General features: G+C 42.9%; 1 protein-coding gene across 1 annotated transcript in view; it reads left to right on the top strand.

Annotated features, from left to right (window-relative positions):
• Nucleotides 1-23,036, top strand: part of BCO1 (beta-carotene oxygenase 1) — a 234,403-nt gene that overhangs the window by 43,134 nt on the left and 168,233 nt on the right. Inside the window, exon 5 of the mRNA XM_086945084.1 lies at nucleotides 14,280-14,427. Coding sequence (XP_086801210.1) covers nucleotides 14,280-14,427 — 148 coding nt within the window. The remainder of the gene's footprint in view (nucleotides 1-14,279; nucleotides 14,428-23,036) is intronic.

Below are 23,036 nucleotides of genomic sequence, written 5' to 3'. Positions count from 1 at the left end.
ACCACAGCCCAAGTAGCCCACACTGGCAAGTTGAGCAATCACAGAAGATTTGCTGTTAGGTACCGTTGACATCCTACTGTCATAAAGTGAAAGTTTCACTAACCTCGATAGCCGGATACAACATGAGCGATGCTATGATACCTATCCCCCTACTCTGGCAACACCTGCGAGTCTTTTGAAGTAACTCCACAGATCATACCATAGCCGGGGAAAGGGTAAAAAGGGACAAAGGAAACAATAAAGTTGTTGCAGTATTTCAATGGATGGCGTGTATCGGAGGTTTGTAGTCTTCACTTCTCTACGTGCCCCTGGGTTCCTGTATGTAATACAATAGACAAATAGTGAGTGTAACCTGGCCCTTCCCTTACACTGTATATACTGAAGATTATAAGGAGCATACAACTATGCACTTACAATGATATACTGCCACAATTACTCCTAGCAAAAACAGCACAAAATAGAAAAATAAAGAAAAGAAAATAAACACAGTCTGTAGGTGTCTTTAAATGTCTGAGATAATTCCAGAGTTCAGTAAAATCACCTTTCAAGTAGTAGCAAAAATAGGATTGAATATCAATAATAGTACTTAGCTGTCCAGCAGACAGTTGAAGAGGTTATCTGGATGAACAAAAGACCTGCGTGTACGAAATATTAACCAGCGCTGCTTCTTGCATCAGAAGACAGCCTTCAATTAATCCCCATGGAATATAACAGGAAATTTCGCTAAACTACCGATAACAGCCACTCTCAGGGCTAGACTCGGTAAAGGCGGGGAAAAGCAACCAACTTCTCGTAGCTCCATGATCTCCCTTCTTAGATCGGGTAAGGAAAACCACCAAGGAGCGGCAGCTGCCGTGTTCGCTCTCCAGCGCTTGCACCGATACGGGAAAGAACAACCAAAGACAAACAAACGCGGTTGCGCTCCAGCGCTAATGCGTTAGAATACAGTCTCGCTCTTGATAAACACAGAGAAATCCGCGAAGGGGTATCATCGAGTGTTTGCCTCAGGGAAGGTCCAGCAAGTAATCAGGTGACAAGCACAGAGGAAAGGGAGGAGTGAGTATAGATAGGCAAAGGTGAGAAAGAGAAGTAGGACCATACCTCAGGCATTCTGGGAGAAGTAGTTTAGCAGTGTTCCCACTAAGCCTATAGCTTGACTGTGACAGAACCCCCTCTCAATGTCCGACGTCTTGGCGGACCACCAGGCTTATGAGGGAATAAGACGTGAAAGCGCCGTAAGAGACCCGGACAATGCAAATTGCGTTTAGGTTCCCATGTGCGCTCCTCAGGGCCATAGCCGTTCCACTCTATGAGATACTGCACACCGCCCCTCACCCTTCGAGAATTCAGTATATACTCAACTTCATATTCTTCCTCCCCATCCACTTCAATAGGAGCAGGTCTCGCAGGCACTCTAGACCCAGGGAGGCAGGGTTTAAGAAGAGACACATGGAATACAGGATGTATGTGCCATTGGGAGGGGACCTGCAACTTCATAGCTACAGGGTTGATGATTCGAACAATGGGATAGGGACCTACATATTTAGGCTGAAGTCTTGTGTTCCCCTTTATTTTCAAATGTTTAGTATGCAACCATACTTTGTCTCCCACCTTGTAGAGAGGTTCTGGAACCCTCTTTTTATCAGCATTAGCTTTGCCTCTGGCTCTGGCTACTTCCAAATGTAATTTGGCGTCGACTAAAACCTGTTTTAGGTGTGCCTGATGCTCATGGATAGTGGGATTTGAAGATGTTCCAGGCAGCTCTAGTGGTGACATGTTAGGGTGATAACCATTAATGCAGAAAAAACAACCTAATGACAAGTGCTCGGCGTTATTGTAAGCGAACTCTGCAGTCCATAGTAATGTCCTCCACTCTTCGCCATGTTGTAATGTAAAGCATCTCAGATATTGCTCTAATGTCTGATTTAGCCTCTCGGTTTTCCCATCAGTTTGAGGGTGGTAACTAGTAGAAAGTCTAGCGTCAATTTTCAAGATGTCACACAAGGCCTTCCAAAACCTAGACATGAATTGGGACCCCCTATCTGTAATGAAAATCGAAGGGATTCCATGTAATCTAACTATGTGTTGTAACATTACCGTAGCCAATTCTCCTGAAGTGGGTAGCTTATTCAGGGCTATGAAATGACCCATTTTTGTTAGATGGTCTACCACCACTATAGTTGAAGAGGTTATCTGGATGAACAAAAGACCTGCGTGTACGAAATAATAACCAGCGCTGCTTCTTGCACCAGAAGACAACCTTCAAATAATCCCCGTGGAATATAACAGGAAATTACGCTAAACTACCGATAACAGCCACTCTCAGGGCTAGACTCGGTAAATGTCGGGAAAAGCAACCAACTTCTCGTAGCTCCACGATCTCCCTTCTTTGATCTGGGAAAGGAAAAACACCAAGGAGCAGCAGCTGCCGCGATCGCGCTCCAGCACTTGCACCGATACGGGAAAGAACAACCAAAGACAAACAAACGCGGTTGCACTCCAGCGCTAACACGTTAGAATGCAGTCTCGCTCCAGATAAACACAGAGAAATCCGCGAAGGGGTATCATCAAGTGTTCGCCTCAGGGAAGGTCCAGGAAGTAATCAGGTGACAAGCACAGAGGAAAGGGAGGAGTGGGTATAGATAGGCAAAGGTGAGAAAGAGAAGTAGGACCATACCTCAGGAATTCTGGGCGACGTAGTTTAGCAGTGTTCCCACTAAGCCTATAGCTTGACTGTGACACCTAAGTGGTCAATACATGACAGCCAAATGTTGTACCTGACCCAAGAGTGCATTCAGAGTCCAAATTGGTCGCCCAAGAAGAACATTAGCCTCCACTAAAGGATTTTACTGTGATTTTGCTGTGACCACTGTGTTCAGAGACTAGAAGCCACAGCTGGCCTTCTGCAGTCTTGAAGAGGGCTTTGTGGGACCCCAACCGCTCTGGCCAAAGTCACCCCACATGAACCGTGAGCAAATAATCACCAGAAAAGAATCCCCGTCAACTGCACAGCAACCGGAGCATTCTTGAGCATCTCTTGATCCTTTATATTCAGCTTCAGGACCACTCAATGGCGGCCGTGTTGTAAAGCCTGGAACTGGATTGGAAAATGCCCCATTGGGGCCCCAAACCATCTCCCTGTCATATTTGGTCACCCAAGCCGGGTCAAAGTTGCCAAACTTACTTTTACAAGCTTTCCAAAAATTTCAAAACTTTTGATTCACCAATATTTGTTTCCAGTTGAATTAAAAAGTGATAACACCTTTGGGAATCTGTATATCTGTAACTCTTCAGTGGATTTTGCTCAACAAGGACTCTAACATTCCTAAAAATATTATCTATTTTTATAAATTGGTGTTTTGTTTCTTTCGTGTTGTGTTTCTTATTTTGTTCTTTGGCAGGGCCGGACTGGCCATTGCGGGCACCGGGTGTTTCCCTGGTAGGCTGCTAGGGTGGCGGCCGGGTTAGGGCTCCTGTGGTGCCGTTTTTGTTACCGGGGGTCGGCAATATCGGCCCCGGTAATAAAATCGGCCAAAACCGACCCTCGCAAACTCCTGGGCTGCACTCCCCCTCACCCCAGGGGGGGCACCTGAGCAGTTTGCCAGGGCCGGTTTCTGTTCCCAGTCCGGCCCTGTTCTTTGGTACTGTTAAATACTTTACACTAAGGTTCTGATTCACAAATGCAACTCTGCACTAATGGCGGAGGTCCCGTAGTCATGGTGGGACTGCTGTGATGCAGTTACCTATTTTGGAACCCCACCACTAGTGCGGGCACCCGCCATGACTGCAAGGCTACCGTCATGAGTGCGGAGGCCCTTTCTGAACCGCCTCCTCAGTTCCATTGTGCTAGCCATGCTGTTCAAAGCCATAGCTACCCAAGGTTGAGCTTAAGGTTGTTCAAACAAGCCTGACTGGACCCAAGACACTTTTTGTTAGTGTATTCCATGGTAAGGCTATCCAGCCATATCATATAATGCACCTAAATCTTCACAAACATTCACTAAAAAATATGCACCTAAAAATGTAATTAGAAGGGTAGGTGCATTTGACCCACTGATGGCATTTTAAGGACCTTTATTCATATACTCAAGGTGTATCTTTCACTTGGTATTCCTATTTCTCTGATCCATCATATTATATGCTTTGGCACGCAGAATGTTGTCTACGGATATTATTGAATTTTGTCTAAAGATCTTGTTTTAATTTGTTAATTGATTTTAACCGTACAAACAATTTTGAGTGCATCAAAATAGCTATCCATACAATAATACATTGATTCCCGCAACCCTATTGTGTTACAATTCCTGTATTATTTTAAACCCTCAGGTAAACCCGTGACATTTGGCCGTATTTTTAAGTTCATCATAACAACAACTTCTTCTTTTAATTAGACTTGAGAATCCGGGACATGACTGTCCCGTGCTCTCAGTTCCCCCTTGTTAGCTTATTTGCTTCAACTATTTCACTTCGGATTTCCTCTTTAACTATTTCAGATATCTTATGCTCAGATAACTAGATTCCTGAACTTCTATACTAACCATCTTTCCTGCTGTTGGTCATTATTTTGCATCTGTTGTAGCCATGTAGGGCCTTATGTGTCAAAAAGGCTTCCCAATCTGTGTCTATGGAGAAATGGGTTGATACAAAGGGCCAAAGAGCTTACTGTTGAATTATCTTTCCTATTGGTAAGTGTGGCCTGATTAGCATTTTGAGGTGTCCTAATTCCTGCTACCAGACGTATCCAGAGCCGCAGATTAAGGTGAGAGATGTTGATTACATCTTGTAGTACACTCCCTTCTTTAACTAATTCATGATGCCAGTTTTACCCATTCTTGCCATTATTTCTTCAAAGGAGACCCCTTTTTTCCTCCCCATGCAGGGCTATACATTCATTTTCATGCCCACTGTTACACTTCCTTCTTCCATTTTTTAAAAAGCGATGGATCTACTGATCTTCAGTTTATTGCTATGACAGGTTTCGCCAGGATTAGGGCTATGCCGATAGACCTGCTTCTTTATGTGTAGGACATTGTGTGATGGAACAACGCATGCCGCTACCACGCAAATGCCTTTACAACACATGCCTTTACCACACAAAATGTTACCATGCATCCCTTTACAATGACTGTAAGTATTTCGCAGGTTAAGTATAAAGCCCTATATATATAATATATATATATATATATATATTTATTTATATATATTTATTTTTTTACTTCTGGCGGTCACCAGTAGGTAGTTATAGTTAGGACCTATTATCCATAGGAAAAGCATTTTTTCTTTTCCCAATAACTTTGGCGCCGGTTGACGAATCTTCGCCAAATTTTCAAAACTTATGGCCCGCTCCGGTCAGCTCCTATCTTGAAAGTTTCGGGATGATTCGGAATGCGGGGGCCGTGAAAAAAGGGAGGTCCCAAAAAGTGTTTTCTCCATGTTAATTACCATAGAAAACGTTAGACAAGACTACTGTCCGAACTGCAGAATGGAATTACCCCAAATTTGGCAAAACGGTAGCCCTTGGTTCAGAAAGAACTATTTTTGATAAATGGTGTATATCCGTCAGCAGTTCCAGAGAAATTAAAAAAAAAAGAGGTAAAAAAATGCATTTTCCATAGCAAACTTTAGGCACTGCTACATCTCGAACTGCTGAACGGAATTACTCCAATTTGGCATGAAGGTAGCCGTTGCCTCAGAAAGAGCTCTTTTTCAGAGAGGTGTTCAGAGGCCACGCCCCTTATTACACCTCTCTGCAACACAGCTCTTTGGTGCTTACTGGAGGTACCTGGTGAGCTAGTTGGATCCCACGGACCCTCAGGATTCAAGGGGACTTAATCCCCCAACTCAAAACTCGCCACGGGGGCGTTTTCACAGTGGTGAAGGGAGGGGGCGGGGCCTGAGGTTACATGTGTGCAAACACACCCTGTGGCGCGTTTTAACTTGGGGAATTTATTCCTCTTCAATCCTGTGGTTTCCTGGGGGCCAACTAGCCCACCACTTACCTCCAGTAAGCACCACTGTGACACTTACTGGAGGTAAGTGGTGGGCTAATTGGCCCCAGGGACCCTCAGGACTCAAGGGGACTTAATCCCCCAATTTACAATGCACCAGGGGGTGCGTTTGTGCATTGGTGCAGGGAGGGGGCGTTGCCTGATGTCACAAGTGTGGAAACGCGCCCTGTGGCGCGTTTTAAGTTGGGGAATCAAGTCCCCTTGAATCATGAGGGTTTCTGGGGGCCAACTAACCCACCAGGTATGTCCAGTAAGTGCCGCAGAGTTGCATTGCAGAGAGGTGTAAAATACGGCATGGCCTCGGACCACCTCTTTGCAACACAGCTCTGTGGTGCTTACTAGAGGTACATGGTGGGCTACTTGGACCCAGAGTTGCATTGCAGAGAGGTGCAAAATGGGGCATGGCCTCGGACTACCTCTCTGCACTGCAGCTCTGTGGTGCTTACTGGAGGTACATGGTGGGCTAGTTGGACCCAGGGACTCTCAGGATTAATGGGGACTTAATCCCCCAACTTAAAATGCGCCACAAGGCGTTTTTGGACACGTCACCTCTGGCCCCGCCCCCTTCCTTTACCACTGTGCAAAGGCGCCCTGTGTCACGTTTTAAGTTGGGGGATTAAGTCCCCTTGAATCCTGAGAGTCCCTGGGTCCATGCTTCTTCCTGCACTTTTCTTCCTCTTTGTGGACTTCTGTTGCTTCTTTCTGCATTTCTTTTTGTTCTTTCTGTGCGTTGTTTCTTCTTTCACCACATGTCCTACCTCTGTTGGCATAGTTAGAAAGTAGCATTTGAAAAACCTTTGAAATTCACTGAAAAAACCATAGGTTTCAGGGGCGTTATAGTTAGTTGGACATTTAACTCATACAAAACCAAAGAAATTCCCCTGTTATAGTTAGTTCAGCTAACTATAACTATAACTCGTGCCCCCTCAATGCACTGCTGATGACGTCACATATTACATCACTCATGACATGGTCAGTGACATCAGTGATGATATCACTGATGACATCTCAAATTTCATATTCCCGAATAAAGTGCCAGTGCTCATTGTAATCATATGCTACATGAAAAACTATTATTGAAAAAAATCATCACATCCTGGATGCAAGGATAAAAATCACATTGCAGTTATCAGACACATAACATATATAGTAGATGAGGGATAAAACAATGTTACGTCCACAGTTATAATAGGTGCTCTGGTTTACTGAGCTGTTGGTTTGGGGAGTAATAGAGTCACGTCAGTATGCTATTTAATCAAGTAATCTAGATTAGTACTACTGTCCTAAATTGAAAATTACCATACAAACTACTAACAGTTCATAAAAAGTTTATAAAAAGTTGGCCAAGTCCTCATTAGTGTTCAACCCGTTCGACATTTTAGTGTCACGTGCAGTTATAAACTCCGACTCCAACTGCTGCAACAGTTTCTCCCGTTAACCCCTCTTCTGGGTGTGGAGACTGCCCCAGTTACAAAATGTTTGAGTTCATTGATATTGTTCTGGTGCACCAGTTTAAAATCCCTGGCCACCGGGTAACTCGGGTCTGAGTTTACCATTGCTCTCAAATGCAGAAGGATTCTGTTGTAGACTTGGAGCTTACTGCTCCCTATGTATTTGAGTCCACAGGGGCACGCTAATACATAGACTGCGTAATCAGTGCGGCAGGTGTAATGGCTTCTGATCTTCACTGGTTTGGTACTCAATGCAGTCATATATTCAGTCATATCAATTCCAAATGTACAAGCTCGACAAGAGCTGCATTTGAAGAATCCTGACTTGGATGATAGCCAATTGAGAGTTGGGGTAACTTCAGGACTGCTCCTCACTAATGCATCTCTCATGGAGGGGCCACGTCTAAAAGTTAGTGATGGTTTTGCAGGGAGAATCGGATTAAGGGCTATGTTGGTTAACACTATGGGCCATTGGGAATTAATAATGTGTCTGATTTGCTGTTCCTGTTTACTGAATGTAGTAATCATTCTGACATCTCGTGGTGTCTCCTCAGGAGTGGTGCGGTAATGGCAGTGGGTACTCTTTTCTAGAAACAGTATAACCTCCTTACCTTGGGCATTGGCTTTTGACAAAACTTTTTGTAGGTCCTCTTTCTTCTAGCCTCGAGCAATAAATCTCTCAGTTGCCTCCCTCTGGTATTGAATTAGGGCCTCAGCAGTACTGCAAATTCTATGTATGCGCAAATATTCGCTATATGGAATACTCCATATCAAATGCCTGGGATGTGCGCTCTGCAGCAAGATGGAAGTTCTTGCTGTGTTCTTTCTATGGAGCTTTGGCTGGACTTTATTCTTGTCAATGTATATTTGCACCTCTAAAAATTCGACAGACTGACTGCTGATATGGGCTGTAAATCTTAAATTGAGATCATTTGAATTGATGCACTCTACAAAAATGTTAGCCTACTCCACACTTCCTCTCCAGATTACACGAACATCATTGATGAAGCGCCACCATTGCATCTTATGAATGTCCCATATTTCTTTGAACTGGACTCTGAGGACCTTCTCTTCCCACCAGCCCGCATGAAGACATTCGTAGCTGGGGGAACAGCAGTCCCCCATGGCTACTCCCCTCATCTGTTGATACAAATCCTTGTTGAACAAAAAATTGTTGTTTTTGGGGCCAAGCTCAATCATCGTAATTAGCATCTTATTGTGTTCATAGAGGTGTATCAACTGTTGGTCCAGGAAGTGTTTGACAGCCCTAATTCCATCCTTATGGTTAATGCTGGTATACAGCGATGTGATGTCCATCACAATGAATAACAAATCTTGCTCCCATGTCATGTTGTGCACATTGCGTCCAAAATCTTCTGTGTCTCTGATGAAAGAAGGTAACCTTGCCACATAGTCATATATATATATTCACAGAACATCGCTTCTTTATCCAAGTCAGAAGAAAAACGAAAACTGGCCCAAATAGGTATTTTGCAGTCTTCTTTATTTCGTGTGGATTCCCGTGACTGCCATATATATATATATATGGTAAACAGTCATAATATCGATTCCAAAATATAGAATGGACATAATATCGAAGTAAAAATGTAGAATGGACAAAATATCGAATTGACACAATATAGTGGTTAAAAATATCGAATTTAAGGTAAGTAATATCGATTTTCAAAATATAGAAGTCAAAATATCGAAGTATACAATATAGACATTAAATATATCGATTTTTTAATAATATCAAGTGTTTTGTATGTTAGTATATGTCTGAAAAGTGTATATTATTTTTTTAATGTATGTTTAATGTATTTTAAGTAATGAATTTTATGTTATTTAATTTTTGCGTAATTTAATTCTGTAGCGGGTTGTGGGTTTATAGGGGAATAGGGTGGGAAGTAATTTAATTGTAATAATTAAATACTTTTATTTATTTATTGCTATTCATTTTGAATGTATTGTTATTTTTTAATTGGTAATTAATTTTTATTAATTGCCAATTAATTTGTATTCATTGATTATTTGTTAATTATGTTAATTTTCGAAATTTATTTTCTGTAGCGGGTTGTGGGTTTATAGGGGAATAGGGTGGGCAGTAATTTAATTGTAATTAAGTAAATAATTTTTTTCATTTATTGGTATTGATTTTAAATTTATTGTTAATTAATTTTTAATTGGTAATTAATTTCTATTAATTGGCAATAATTTGTATTAATTGGTAATTATTTTGCATTAATTAAATATTTGATAATTATGATAATTGTATTAATGTATTTTCTGTAGTGGGATGTGGGTTTATAGGGAAATCGGGTGGGAAGTGATGTAATTGTAATTAATTACATATTAACAATAAAAAACTACAGAAATAAAAAAAAATTAAAAAAAACTTTTTGTGTATTGATAATTAATTTACTGTTAAATTTTAATTAGTATTAATTTTTATTATTAATTTGTTTTTGTGATTGAAAATTAATTAGTTGTTAAATAATTATGAATAGGGTATTAATTTTTAATAACTAATATGTAGTTGTATTTCTAATTAATTATTACATAATATTAAATTGGTTATTAATTTCAATTAATGTTTTATTTGTATTGATATTTAATTTATTTTTAATAATATATTAAATCATTACTTTCCCTACTGTTAAACTCACTGGAGTGGGAATAGTAATTTTCACCCTCCCGCTATCCAATGCTTTCCCTACTGTTGCACTCTCTGGAGTGGGAATAGTATTTTTTACCCCTACGCTATCCAACGCTTTCCCTACTGTTGCACTCTCTGGAGTTGGAATAGTAATTTTTACCCCTACGCTATCCAAAGCTTTCCCTACTGTTGCACTATCTGGAGTGGGAATAGTAATTTTCACACTCCCGCTATCCAACGCTTTCCCTACTGTTGCACTCTCTGGAGTGGGAATAGTATTTTTTACCCCTACGCTATCCAACGCTTTCCCTACTGTTGCACTCTCTGGAGTGGGAATAGTAATTTTTACCCCTACACTATCCAATGCTTTCCCTACTGTTGTACTCTCTGGAGTGGAAATAGTAATTTTTACCCTTCCAATATCCAATGCTTTCCCTACTGTTGCACTCACTGGAGTGGGAATAGTAATTCTTACCCTTATGCTATCCAACGCTTTCCCTACTGTTGCACTCTCTGGAGTGGGAATAGTAATTTTTACCCCTACGCTATCCAACGCTTTCCCTACTGTTGCACTCTCTGGAGTGGGAATAGTATTTTTTACCCTTATGCTATCCAACGCTTTCCCTACTGTTGCACTCACTGGAGTGGGAATAGTATTTTTTACCCCTACGCTATCCAACGCTTTCCCTACTGTTGCACTCACTGGAGTGGTAATATTAAATGTTACCCTCCTGCTATCCGACGGTAAAATATTGTACATTTTTTATTAATAACTTAAATTAATTATATCTTAATTTTAAGGTTATTTGAGTATTTTTAAGTATGTTTTAGTTAATTATATTTATTATTCCATTAATTTTAAATTACTTTTAAGACATTTAAAAAAATTCGATATTTTGACTGACTATATTTTTTACAGACTATATTTTGGATTCAATATTTTTGTACTTACCTGTTTGTAGATAGGAATTCGATATTTTGGCATTCTATATTTTGGTGACTATATTTTGGTAAGTCTATATTTTGTCATTCTATATTATGTCATTGATCCATATATATATTACCTTATCAACCCCAACCCCTAAACCCTACCCACCCAATGCAATAAAAATAACCTTACAACTTACCCACCCAAAACCCTAAAAATACCCTTGCCACCCAAAATACCCTCTCCCACCCTAAACCCTAAAAATAACCTTGCCACCATTATAATGTAGAGGGTGGTTTGACTATACCTGCACCCAAGCTCTAAATCAACTGAAGCAGGCCCTGCACTACAAACCAAGAGACAATGCACTAATTAAAACTCTACGGTTTAATTATAAATCTGTCCTTGAGGTGAGGAAAAAAGAGCTGCAGGAGCTAGCTTGGGATAAGCTATCCATGGCAGCAGATACAGCTAATAATAAGTTATGTTGGGAAACAGTGAATTCTCCATTTTTAAAGTGTGATTCATTCCCTGAATTTCTATCCCATGTTACATATGAAGCGTGGGTGATGCATTTCTTAAGCATTTTTAGTCCATCAGATTATGAAGCATCTAGGGTATTAAGCGTATCTCAGAGTAATTGGCCCACTTTACCACTAAATATCACAACTGCAGAGGTTCAGATGAGATTATAGGGAAGCAGGGGGGAAAGCCCCCGGGCCTGGCTGGGGTCCCAGTCGATGTATATTAAGCTGCAACAGATTTATGGGGGCCCATTCTTACTAGGGTTTTTGATACAATAGCAACAGAGAATATACCTCCCTCGTGGGGTCAATCTGTTATTATTCCTATTTATAAGAAAGGCAATAAGTTTGAAGCAAAGAATTACCTCCCCATATCTCTCCTAGATTCGTCAGTAAAGGTGATGAGTAAAGTATTATTAGTGAGCTTAGAAGAGTGGGCAATTGAAAATGAGATAATCTCCCCAGCGCAATATGGTTTGATGAAAGGGTTAGGGACCATAGAGCAATGCATTAATTTGAAATTACTAATAGGCAAATACACGTGCGCCAAAGAAGGGAGATTATAGCTTTGCTATGCAGATTTTAGCAGTGCTTTTGATCTTGTTGACCTAACAATTCTTTGGCCAACTCTGCTTAACCTTAGTACGCCTAAACCGATCATCTGTATCCTTGCAAGGCTTTATGAGATGTTATCATGCAAGGTGCAATATGGGCAGCAGGGCGAGGGTACACCCAATTTTGATGTAAAACAAGGTATACGCCAGAGCTGCGTCCTCGCCCCACTCCTTTTTTCGTTATTTATAAATGAGGTCGACAAAGTGTTGCAATTGGTCCAGGCGGTCGCCCCACAAAAAAGCTTGTAGTTATATACCGGCGCTGCTACATGCAGATAATGCTGTGCTGCTTTCTAGGACCCCGGTAAGCCTACAGCGATTAATTGATAATTTTATTACCGCAGGAAACTGCTAGCTAACAAAACAAAAACTTTTATATTGATCTGCGGTCCTAAACCAAAGAAATGTAAAACTTTTTTATATTGATAGCACCCTGTAGAAACTGTTAACACTTTCTGCTACCTGGTAGTAACCTTCTCGGGCAGTGGGAATTGGACACATGAATTAACCAGTGTTCGATCTAAGATGATTAAGAGCGCATATGGGGTCTTTAGATTTGCATCAAAATTAGGCAATCGCCTGATCAAGGAAATGTTAGCAATATATAAGGCTATATCTGTTGCTACTGCCCTATGTAGTGCAGGGGTGTGGGGACATAACTGTAGCCAGATTCTGCAACGAGAAGAAAACTCCTTTTTAAAACGTCTCTTAAGTTTACCCTTAACAGCGCCCACTGAAGTAATAGATCAAGAATTAGGATTAGTATACTTAGCCGATCTGATTGCCATGCGGCCGCTGTTGTTATGGAGATCTATCTGGACCACAGATGAAACTAACTTTACGACATCAATCATTAAGGACTGCCTCCTCCTGGATAAAAAATGGTGTACTCCTTGGTTAAAATATATTAGTGACACATATAGCAAATTATTTAAGTTAAATAGAAATAAACCTAGGGCAAGTGATTACCTTAACTAAACAGGAAATTAAGGATGCATTTTTGACTTATAAAACAGCAGGGGCTGCTCCTCCATTAGGTCATTGCAGATGTGCAGTTTAGAACTGCATTGTTAAAGACAGTTGACCAGCTGCAGTGCAGTAGTCGTACAATTGCATAGTTAAAGTGTTGCAGTTATGTAGCTGTGGAGGTGAAGGGATGTGATGTAATAGTGCAATTTAGCAGTGGTAGTCTTCTTATGAAGTTATATATATTGGTGGTGATTTTATAGATGGTACTTTCTGCATAGAGAATAGAAAGTAGAGACAGTGGAACCTGGACAACAAGGCCCCCATTACATCTGGCCTATAGTTGTATTCCTGAGGGGATACAGTTCTGAGCCATTCCAACATTACGGGTGGCTCTGCGCTCTGACTTATCGGGTCGGCAAACACCAGACCCGATAAATCCAGGTCTGGAGACACGGCCTAGATTTTAGAGAAAAGCTTTGGGTGTTGTGGGCAGCTGCTGCACCTGGCCCCACCCACAATCTAAAGGCAGAATGATGGGAGCAATAAATACTCTCCCCTTACCAGCTCTGCCCTTCCCTTGCACCCACCTCACAGCCCTGAAAATACCACCCCAGCACATATAGCACCTGTTCTGAGAAGGGGGTGGCAAATATATGCAGATTTGGGCCTGTTATTTCTCCTAAACAAGATAAAATTTGAGAATTAGGATCTGATATTCCCAGGTCTGCGTGTTATTCCCCGTTGCAGTCCTTGAATTTAGATTCAGGGATATCAGCCAGAATCAAAGATTCCATTCCTCCGGCATCCCCACACTAATTCCTCGGATCTCGATATGTGTGCCCATGTGTCTTCTGCTGATGACTGACCCCCTTGCTATCTTAATGATACACCAAATCTGTGGAGATAGACAAAGGAGGACAAAGGAAGTGTACTTACTATAAACATGGCAATGGAGATGGGTGACTGAGTGCTTCTTTTGGACTCATGTAGGCATCATTACAGATTTTGTCTTAAATGGCACTAAAGCATGATTAACACTAAACCTAAATGAGGCAATGTTTATTGTAAAATATTTGGTGGCACAAAATCAAACCTTTTTCACCATAACATTTATATGTCTTTTCTACAGGTAAACTATACAAAGTATGTCGCTGTAAACCTGGCAACATCTCATCCTCATTACGACAGTGATCAGAATACAATCAACATGGGCACATCCATAGGAGATAAAGGGAAAACGAAATACATTATTTTTAAAATTCCTTCTGTCAACCCAGGTAAGTAATATAAACCTGTAACCTCACATAAAGTTATGTGCAGATCTCCAACTGGAGGCTACCATGTAGAAACTTGTTTGAGGGACAGAACCTGCCACCTGTCACTTTGACATATTTACTGTACTAGTAGTGGGATGCCTGACTCCATAATGGCAGCCTGCAGAATTTATTTTCATTATAGACAACTGGCAGCAGGCACTGCTTCACTCATTGCTCAATGCATGTAAAAAATCTTACTTTGTTCAAAAGGGGAGAAAAATTACTCAAATGTTTTCCAAGAGCTGGCAATATTCTCCCATCATGCCTTCATACAAGGGGCAGATAGCCCATCCGACACAGTGGGGGTTTTCTAACATCATTTGCACTGGTGTTCATGCATGGGGTTTTCCTTACATTTGTGCCCATTGTGGCTCTGGCATCAGGAACACCTTGCATCCCCTTCTAGCTGAGACAATGGGTTCAAGAAGTGGGCGAACGGTACGGATCCCAATTTTTGCCAGCTGTCCTGTTGCAGCCAACCTCTAAACAAGAGTCCGATACTAATTTAGTTTCTGAATGTTATGATAAAATGCACTAATGTCTGCAACTAATCCACCGAAAGAATGCAAGAGATTTGCCACAAATCCTTCTGGGACCCACATCACTCAATTGAGCTTCAGTTCATCAGCTCTTTGAAAAAAAATATGTAATTGAGTGAGGAAATTATTTGTGTCAATCAGTCAAAATACACTTTATTCGATTTGGCCCCCAACCTTTTTGAAAAGCCCAAAAAGGCAGACGTGGAACGGGCCAGGGATAAACTCTTCGCCTTAATCTGGGGAACCCACGTCCCCCTCTCGTCGAAAAGGACCCCAAGATAGGGAAAGACTGGGACCCTTGAAAAACCTTGCCCTTACAGGTGAAAATTTTGGGTCTAGGCTTACTTCTCTGTCGTCCTACTATCATGGAGTGCGATTTTTTTGTGTTGACTCTTAAGTCAAGGTTCTCCAAGAAGGACCCAAAGAGGGTCAGTAAGGCCTGGAGGCCATTACCAGTGCATCGTCCGCATATAGGAGGGCCAGAACATGCACTCCTCCTACACGCGGGACGTCTGCCCTCCCTACCTCTAGATGTTTTCCCAGCCCATTGATGTAGATAGTAAGAAGGAGGGGGGCCAGAATGCACCCTTGGCGCACCCCTTTCTCCGACCTGAATCTGGACCTGCACCTACCTTCCTTTGTGACCCGTACTGTGGCAAATAGCTCCTGGTGCATAGAAGCCATGAATGTGACTAGAGAAACGTCTATCCCTATCTCCAGTAGGATGGACCACAGCTTGGACCTGTTCACCAAATCGAAAGCTGAGGAGAGGTCCATAAAAGCCAAAAAAGTGACCCCTCCTCGGCTACCATGTATTTGGAGATTAAGAGGTGCAAGTTGGAACATTGGTCCAGGGTGCCTCGTTTCTCTCTGAACCCATATTGTATGTTCGAGAGCCCCCCACAGACCTCCAGATTTACCCTCAATTTGGACAGTAAGACTCTGCCTAAGATCTTTATGGCAGAGTCGAGAAGGGAAATGGGTCTGTAACACACTGGGTCGTCACGTTGCTCCTTTTTAAATATTGGCACTATAATGGAGTTTGCCCAGGTAACAGGGAATACATTATCATTAGCTGCCTGAAAGACATTAGTTAACACCTGAGACCAAATTATCGGGGAATGTCTATATAGGTTCGCAGGTATGCCGTCAGGCCCCGGCGCCTTATTTTTCGAGGTCTCTAGAATTGCCTTCAACACCTCATCCTCGTTAAACTCTACCGGGGCGGGAACCCGGACTGCCTTTGTACCCCAAGGAACTGGACTGTTCTTGTCGCCACATACATCTTTGAAATGGAGAAGCCACCTCTCATCAGGAATAACGCAGTCAGTGACTGCGTTATCTGCCCCTGCAAAGAACTGCTGGTTTATGATATCCCAAAATTGCTTGCTGTCTCGCAAGACGTCTGTAGCAAGTAGTCTATTCCATGCATCGCTTTTAATGGCATTTTTCCTCCCGTTTAAAATTAGTTTATGTTCCCTCCTCAGGTTGGCGATGAGGGCCTTATCCCTCGGGATGGATTTGAGTGCTTGCTTTAGGCGACTATGGATTCTTGAGCAGTTGGCGTCAAACCACTTAAAGGGCCTAGGCGATCTCTGTGTTGGATTTGACGTCAAGTCCCTCGAGATTTGTGTACAAATGGATTCGAAAGCCTGTATGATTACTTGGTTGGGGGCCTTTTGTTCCAGGCAGTTCGCTATGTGGCCCTCAATTTTAGGCAATAAGGTTGCCATAAAATCTTCTGGGACCACCTTGCCCCACTTGAGCAGTCTACCCTGATCGGTAGGCACTACTGCTGCCCAAGCCTGGGAGCGGCCTACCCGTTTGCACTGGGAATCTCCCCAAAGCATCTCTAATAGCAAAGGGTTATGATCGCTATAGGATGAGGCGATAACCTTATATTTCTTCACCTTGGAGATCAACCCTGATGAGGCAAAAATGTAATCAATGACAGACCCATGGGCCGTACCCTTATAGGTGGCTACTCTCTCCCCCCTCCTGTGTTATAAGGTTCATATAAATTAAAACTAGCTAACAGCGCTTCAAGCGCTTCTCCTGGTTTTGTATGTTCAAAATGAGGGGTAATTGCGCCGGCGAAACCCTCATACTCCCCTGAATAACAGGGAGAATCACATAAATGAATGTTAAAATTGCCCATCAAGATGAGCTCAAAGGTAGTGTGCTTATTTAGACTGAATTTACATAAGAAATTCTCCAGAGAGGCAATGTGATCAGTATCCACTGCCCTCTCCCAGAAATTATAGAAAATAATTAATAAAGTGTGCAAACCGGTGAAACAATCCATTCCACGATTAAAAGGTTGTAGGAGCCTGACTCTAATTTCTTAAATGACCCAGTGAGTTGTAAGGAAAAAAAGAAAAGGAGACCCCCCATAGCTCTCCCCGCAATACTAGGCGTTGCTGGCACGGAGAAGCTGGCAAAGCCATCCATCCAAGAGCTTGCTGAGGTGTCCCAGGATTCTTGAATGGCTATCACATCATAACTAGAGATAAAATTAACCCATAAAGGGTCTGCCCTTTTAGCTCTCATGCCTGCAACGTTCCAGCTAATGAGTTTGCAGAGTGTTGCATCCTCCTCCCGCGAGGGCCCAGATGCGGAGGACGGCAGTGGGGCTGGTTATCAGTCAATATCCTCCATGTCAGCAAGTGGGGCGAATCTGTTAAACAGGACTGGATCGGGACCTACCCTTATGGGAATGGTCCTGCCCTGTATGGTCCTGTTGGTTACTGCTCTCCATTCATTACCAAGTGTGGCCGGCTGGAATGGCCTAATGTATGGTTCTGTGACAAGATGTTTTCTAACTGGAGGTGGGTAAAAAAAGCCCAAAGGGACCGATCTCATGTTCCCACTATCTTGTATCTCTGAGCCATCCCAAAACAACCTGTCTGCCAGATGTACACTATCGAAATTATTTGTGTATGATCTGAGTGCGCGCACCAAAGTGAAAAGTTAATCTAAGAACAAGCCATGGCTGTTTGGCAGAACCTTTCATCTTTATATTCAATGCACGGGGAACACCCACCACATTCACTGGAGAAGTAGGTCCTTAGTGGAAAACTGTTATTTCTTTATTTAAACAACTTTTCGTTTTCGTGTGCAAATTAACAATTAGCGCATTAGGATTTGAAGAACTATCAAGCATTATCTAGAATACGGGATTCACCTCACAGTTTTAATTGTATATGTTCCACCTTGTTGGATAGCATCAGGAAGCATGCTCATTGGCTCAGCTGTGCTTGTCTCGTTACAACCTTGTGGCAACAAGAAGATGTGTGTTGCAATGCACAAGGATAAATGACGTCGATATTATGATATTTTCCTCCAGAATTACTTTTGTTGCTATCTGTTGCAGTGATTGTCATGGATCTACACTGTGGACACAATGTATTAGGAAAGTATGTAATATATTTGTTTATTTGATGTTTTATAAGATGGTCAGCCCATAAGAGAATGCAACACAGCACCTGAAGTGTCCAGGAAACTGGGGATGGGGGGTAGGCATGGAAGGGTGGCTAAGAGCTTTTTGTGAGAGAGGAACAGGTGGTTCTTAGGATGCTTTTGGAATGATCTCAAATGATTGTTGTGCGGATGCAATGAGACATCCAGAGGAGAGCAGATGTCGTCAGTTGGCCTCACCTTGCATCTTAGAGGACTAGGGTCTATTCCCCGCTCTGACACCTGACCAGCTGCAAGTGGTCACAAATCACAACGCTACGGATAAGTGTCAAGTTTTCCCAATAGCGCTTTCCCCATTTTCCCACCATTTTCCATTCACATCCTAGTGTTTTCACATTGCTGTGCTACGAAGAGCACCTCAAATTTGGGATGCGCTACCTACAGCAACAGTGTTTTCCGTAAAGGGCTCTGCTGCCCCTTTGAGTTCATCTCATTTAAAGCTAGGACTTAAAATTGAAATTAGCCTTTGGTTCGAACTGCTTAGTGGTCAGTATGTGCATTACAATTATGGAAGAGACTTTTCACATATACCGAAGAAGAACAAAATTATGTCAGCCAAACTGTGAACGCACAAAATTGCAGATTAATTCATTCGCTTTGAATGGTGAACATTGATTTATGTGATTGATCTTGGCCAACATTTAAATAAATCAGATTCTACATGCAACTGAAATCTGTAATGTTGCTAGTGACATTTACTACAACCTAAACCAGTTAAAAAAATACATTACCCAACTGAAATAAATGAAGTTCTTAGAGACACTTAAATTAGTGAGGTTTAAGAGTAACTCTAGTCAGTGAGATTTTATGTGCAACTGAAATCTTTGTGATTTAAAGCAGTTAATATTTTATCACATGACACAGTTAGATTCTAAGTCCAAGTTTGCTTACGCATTGTAGCGTTAGTCCTTGTGTGTAGTTCTAAAGCTTCATACAAGAGTACTTTGGAAATAATTGTGCCATATATGAAAATTTGTGCCTGAGCAAAAAAAACAGAAACAGGATTTCAAAACAGCTCTAAAGCGGTGGGAAGCCGAAATACCTTACATGTGTGGGATTAATAAAGTCCTTATTCATGGGGGGGTGCTAGAGCGCACACTGCAGGATATCTGCCTTCGAAGACAGCTCCCCCGGTCCGGTTCATTTATCGGCGAAAGGATCATGCTGCGGATGTCAAATCAACCGCAAAAAACTCCACAGAATGTTGGAATGGTCCAGCAGTGAAGGGAACGTGTTATAAACCCGGAAGGACCCTTAATCATCCTGCAATTCGGATGTGAAAAAATAGCGTGTGGAGATGAACCAGAGCTTTCAAAATGGCGGCGCCCAGGGTGATCTCCGATAGGAGAGACTGAGAGTTGCGGTGTGAATTATTTATGCGCCTGACAGTGAATGCTGCAGTCCAGGGACGGCGGATATTGGGTACTTTGGGCTGTGGCACCTGCTGGAGCCTGCAGGTAGAATTTGGCCCGCGGAACGGACTACATTCCCTGCACTGTGGGAGACGAGATTCCAGGCGGCACAAATTGGCGGCCGGAGTAATGGCGACATAGCGGGAGATATCCTACTATGAGACAGGGGCGCAGAAATCTTACACCGACAGAGGTATGAAAGTACTGACAACGACACCCACATAATGACTTGAGACATGATGCGCCGCCCTTCATACTACTGACATTGTAAAACCTCCAAGAGCGGCTGTTCTACAGGAGGGCTGTCTTCTGTGATGTGTCTTAATAAACAAAATCAGCGTGAGACGACGAAGCAATGGATTGCCCAGGTATTGTGATGCGGTGGGGAGAGCCAGACAGCGAATTGCACAGATTGGGTGCAGTTTCTGTGAGTGACTTGCACTACCACTAATGCTGGGCGACACTGATGTGACGTGTTTCAGGTGCTATCCCGCATAAATCTATGTGCTGGCCCCCGTAATAAAACGTTATGAGGCCCACTACCTGGCACTGCTGACGACTACCTACTTCTGTGTCTGAGAAATTACATGAGGGGCACAACGCACATATGCTGAGGAACCTTCCACAACTGTAGTGGCAATTTGACTATCTGACATTACAGCGAGGCCGGTGTGCCTTGAAGAGACATTCTGCTGGGAGGTGCGTGAATACGCAGTTAGCGGTTATTTGTGGACCGATTCGTGGCACTGACATCATGTGACTGACGGCAGATATATACCTTAAGTACGACCAATACAATTGGAGTGGAATACGACGTAGCTGCACAAGGATACTTCACACCTACGGCTGCGGTACTCAGACTAATTCGACTATTTCAACCACCTGTGGCACTGGCTCCTGGGCATAATGGGTAAGCCAGATAGACAACAACCTAAACTGACATTTGAAACAAAACGGTACTCCAAAGGCGCAACTGCGCATTCAGATGCAGAACTGGAAGTGGAGGGTACAACAAGTAAGGCCATGGAAAATGTCCTCCAAGCAATACAGCAAAGTCTACAAGACATCAACGGTAAACTGGATTCTCTTACCCAGAGGGTAGACAACATGTCTGCGAAACTGGATAAGCAAGGGGAACGACTAGATGAGGCCGAGAATCGTATCACAGCAGTGGAGGATAAATCACACTCTATGACCCGCAAATGCACGGAGATGGAGAAAATTATAGAGGTCATAAAGAACGAAGCTGAGGATTTAGAAGCAAGGTCGCATCACAATAAAGTTCGAATCGCGGAAGTCCCAGACTCCACAAACACTGGGAAGGTGGAGACGTTTTTGGCACCAATAATTTCTCAACGGTTCTAATTGTGGAGAGTGCACACAGGTCGCTTGCCCAGACTCTGCCACCGGGTGCCCCGCGACCCATCATCGCTCGGATATTTAACTATCGGGACCGGGACGCAATTTTAAGGATGGCAAGGGAAAAGCAGCAAATCACCTATCAGGGCAATACTCTGGCATTCTGCCCGGACTTTACGATGGCCGTACAGTTAGCACGTAAAGACTTTAATCCTGCGAAAAAGAAACTGCGTCAGATGGGAGTCGAATATGCAATGCTCTACCTGGCTAAACTGAAGGTGACATGTGATGGGCGCCCCTTAATCCTTCTGACGCCAAATGCAGCACAAGACTTCATTAAACAAAGTAGAGGCCAGGCAAAAAGAGCACAAACGCACTGACCAGGGCCAAGATTCCGAATAACCCAGGAATGGCTGGGATGTTCTCCTTGAACTAAAAGCGTTGCGGAAGGCTGGAGAGATTGGAATTAACTGAAGAGATGGTCACCTTACAAGGGAGAATAGCTGTCGTGTACCATATGGAATAGGATGAGAAATCACTAGATCGACTACGTGATATCGATGTTGCCTAAAAGAGATGGACATCTTTCTTGTGCATGACATTCTGTGGCTGGACGACCTACAAACTGCGGCATAACTTTTGAAAGGACAAAATGCGCTGATATCTACTGGTGTTAATGTATGGATTATGCATATACTGATCTATTCCAGGCAGAGGACATGGGCGCTGGGTATGTGGACACCCTTTCCTGCTCACTGTAGCTACTGCTCTCTGGTTGCACTGGGCACATGTTTGTTAGATCATAACGCAATAGAATAGGGATTTGGGGGGGAGGCCGACCGGAGGGAGGCCTGCTACCCCCGGGACCGGGGGAAGGGGGGGGAAGATGACCAGCACCGTACGTTGGGCTAGTTTTTGGCTGGCAGGAGGTTTGAGCTGGGGCTTGGGCTGGATTGGGCTAGTGGTTGGGCTGGCTATAATAAAGCCGGCCATTTTGTGTCACAAGCCACCATTTCGGTGGCAAGTGACACAGCAGCCGGGTGGGGGGATTTTGAGGCGGTAAAATTGCTTTTCCTCCCACCCTCCCTTGTCTGTGGAAGTTTTTTTGGTAGTAGTGGGGGGTGGGGTGTGGTATTTTAGCTTAGCGCAATGTTGGTTAAGAAAGTTTTTGTTGGTGTGAGCTGGGTTTTTTGGGAGGGGTTTTCTTGGGAGCCGGTGCACTGGGGATGTTTTTTGTATGGGGATTGTTTAGTCGTGTCGCTGGAACAGGTGCTGGTGTGCTTTAAGATGTCTGGAGCGTTTCTTTCTAAGTTAAGGGGAGATTGTAGGAGATCTGGATGGATTATCAAAGGGTGGGGTTTAAGTATAATAAGTTATTTGGTAAGATAGAGAGGCAAAGTTGAAGTTTGGAAATTGTTTCATGTTTGTTGATTGGGGGAACCATGTTAGGGGAGGGGGTGGGGGTGTGTGTTAGGAAATCATATATTTAGTGAGGTTTAGTTTTGTACGGCACAGGCCAAGGGTTTTCAATTTGTGTAAGGTGCACCTGCTTCCAATAAAGCGGCCCTTGTCACACCTTAAATTGAGTCTGTGGTCGGTGCTGTTTCCCCCCTCCCCGTTGGGCCCCAAATAAGGGCGTTTGACACGGGTAGAAATGTACAGAAATAGCACTACTACAGATTGGCTCTGCATACCGCAAGTACTGTAACTGAGACTACTTTTTGCGGATTGTTATATCGTAATAGTTGGTTCCCTAGTGTATGTATCTACGTAGGTTGGTTCA

The sequence above is a fragment of the Lissotriton vulgaris genome, chromosome 12 (assembly GCF_964263255.1).
Source record: "Lissotriton vulgaris chromosome 12, aLisVul1.2, whole genome shotgun sequence".
Classification (NCBI taxonomy): Eukaryota; Metazoa; Chordata; class Amphibia; order Caudata; family Salamandridae; genus Lissotriton; species Lissotriton vulgaris.
The sequence above is the reverse complement of the archived record's forward strand: the minus strand, read 5'-3'. Positions and strand labels throughout refer to the sequence as shown.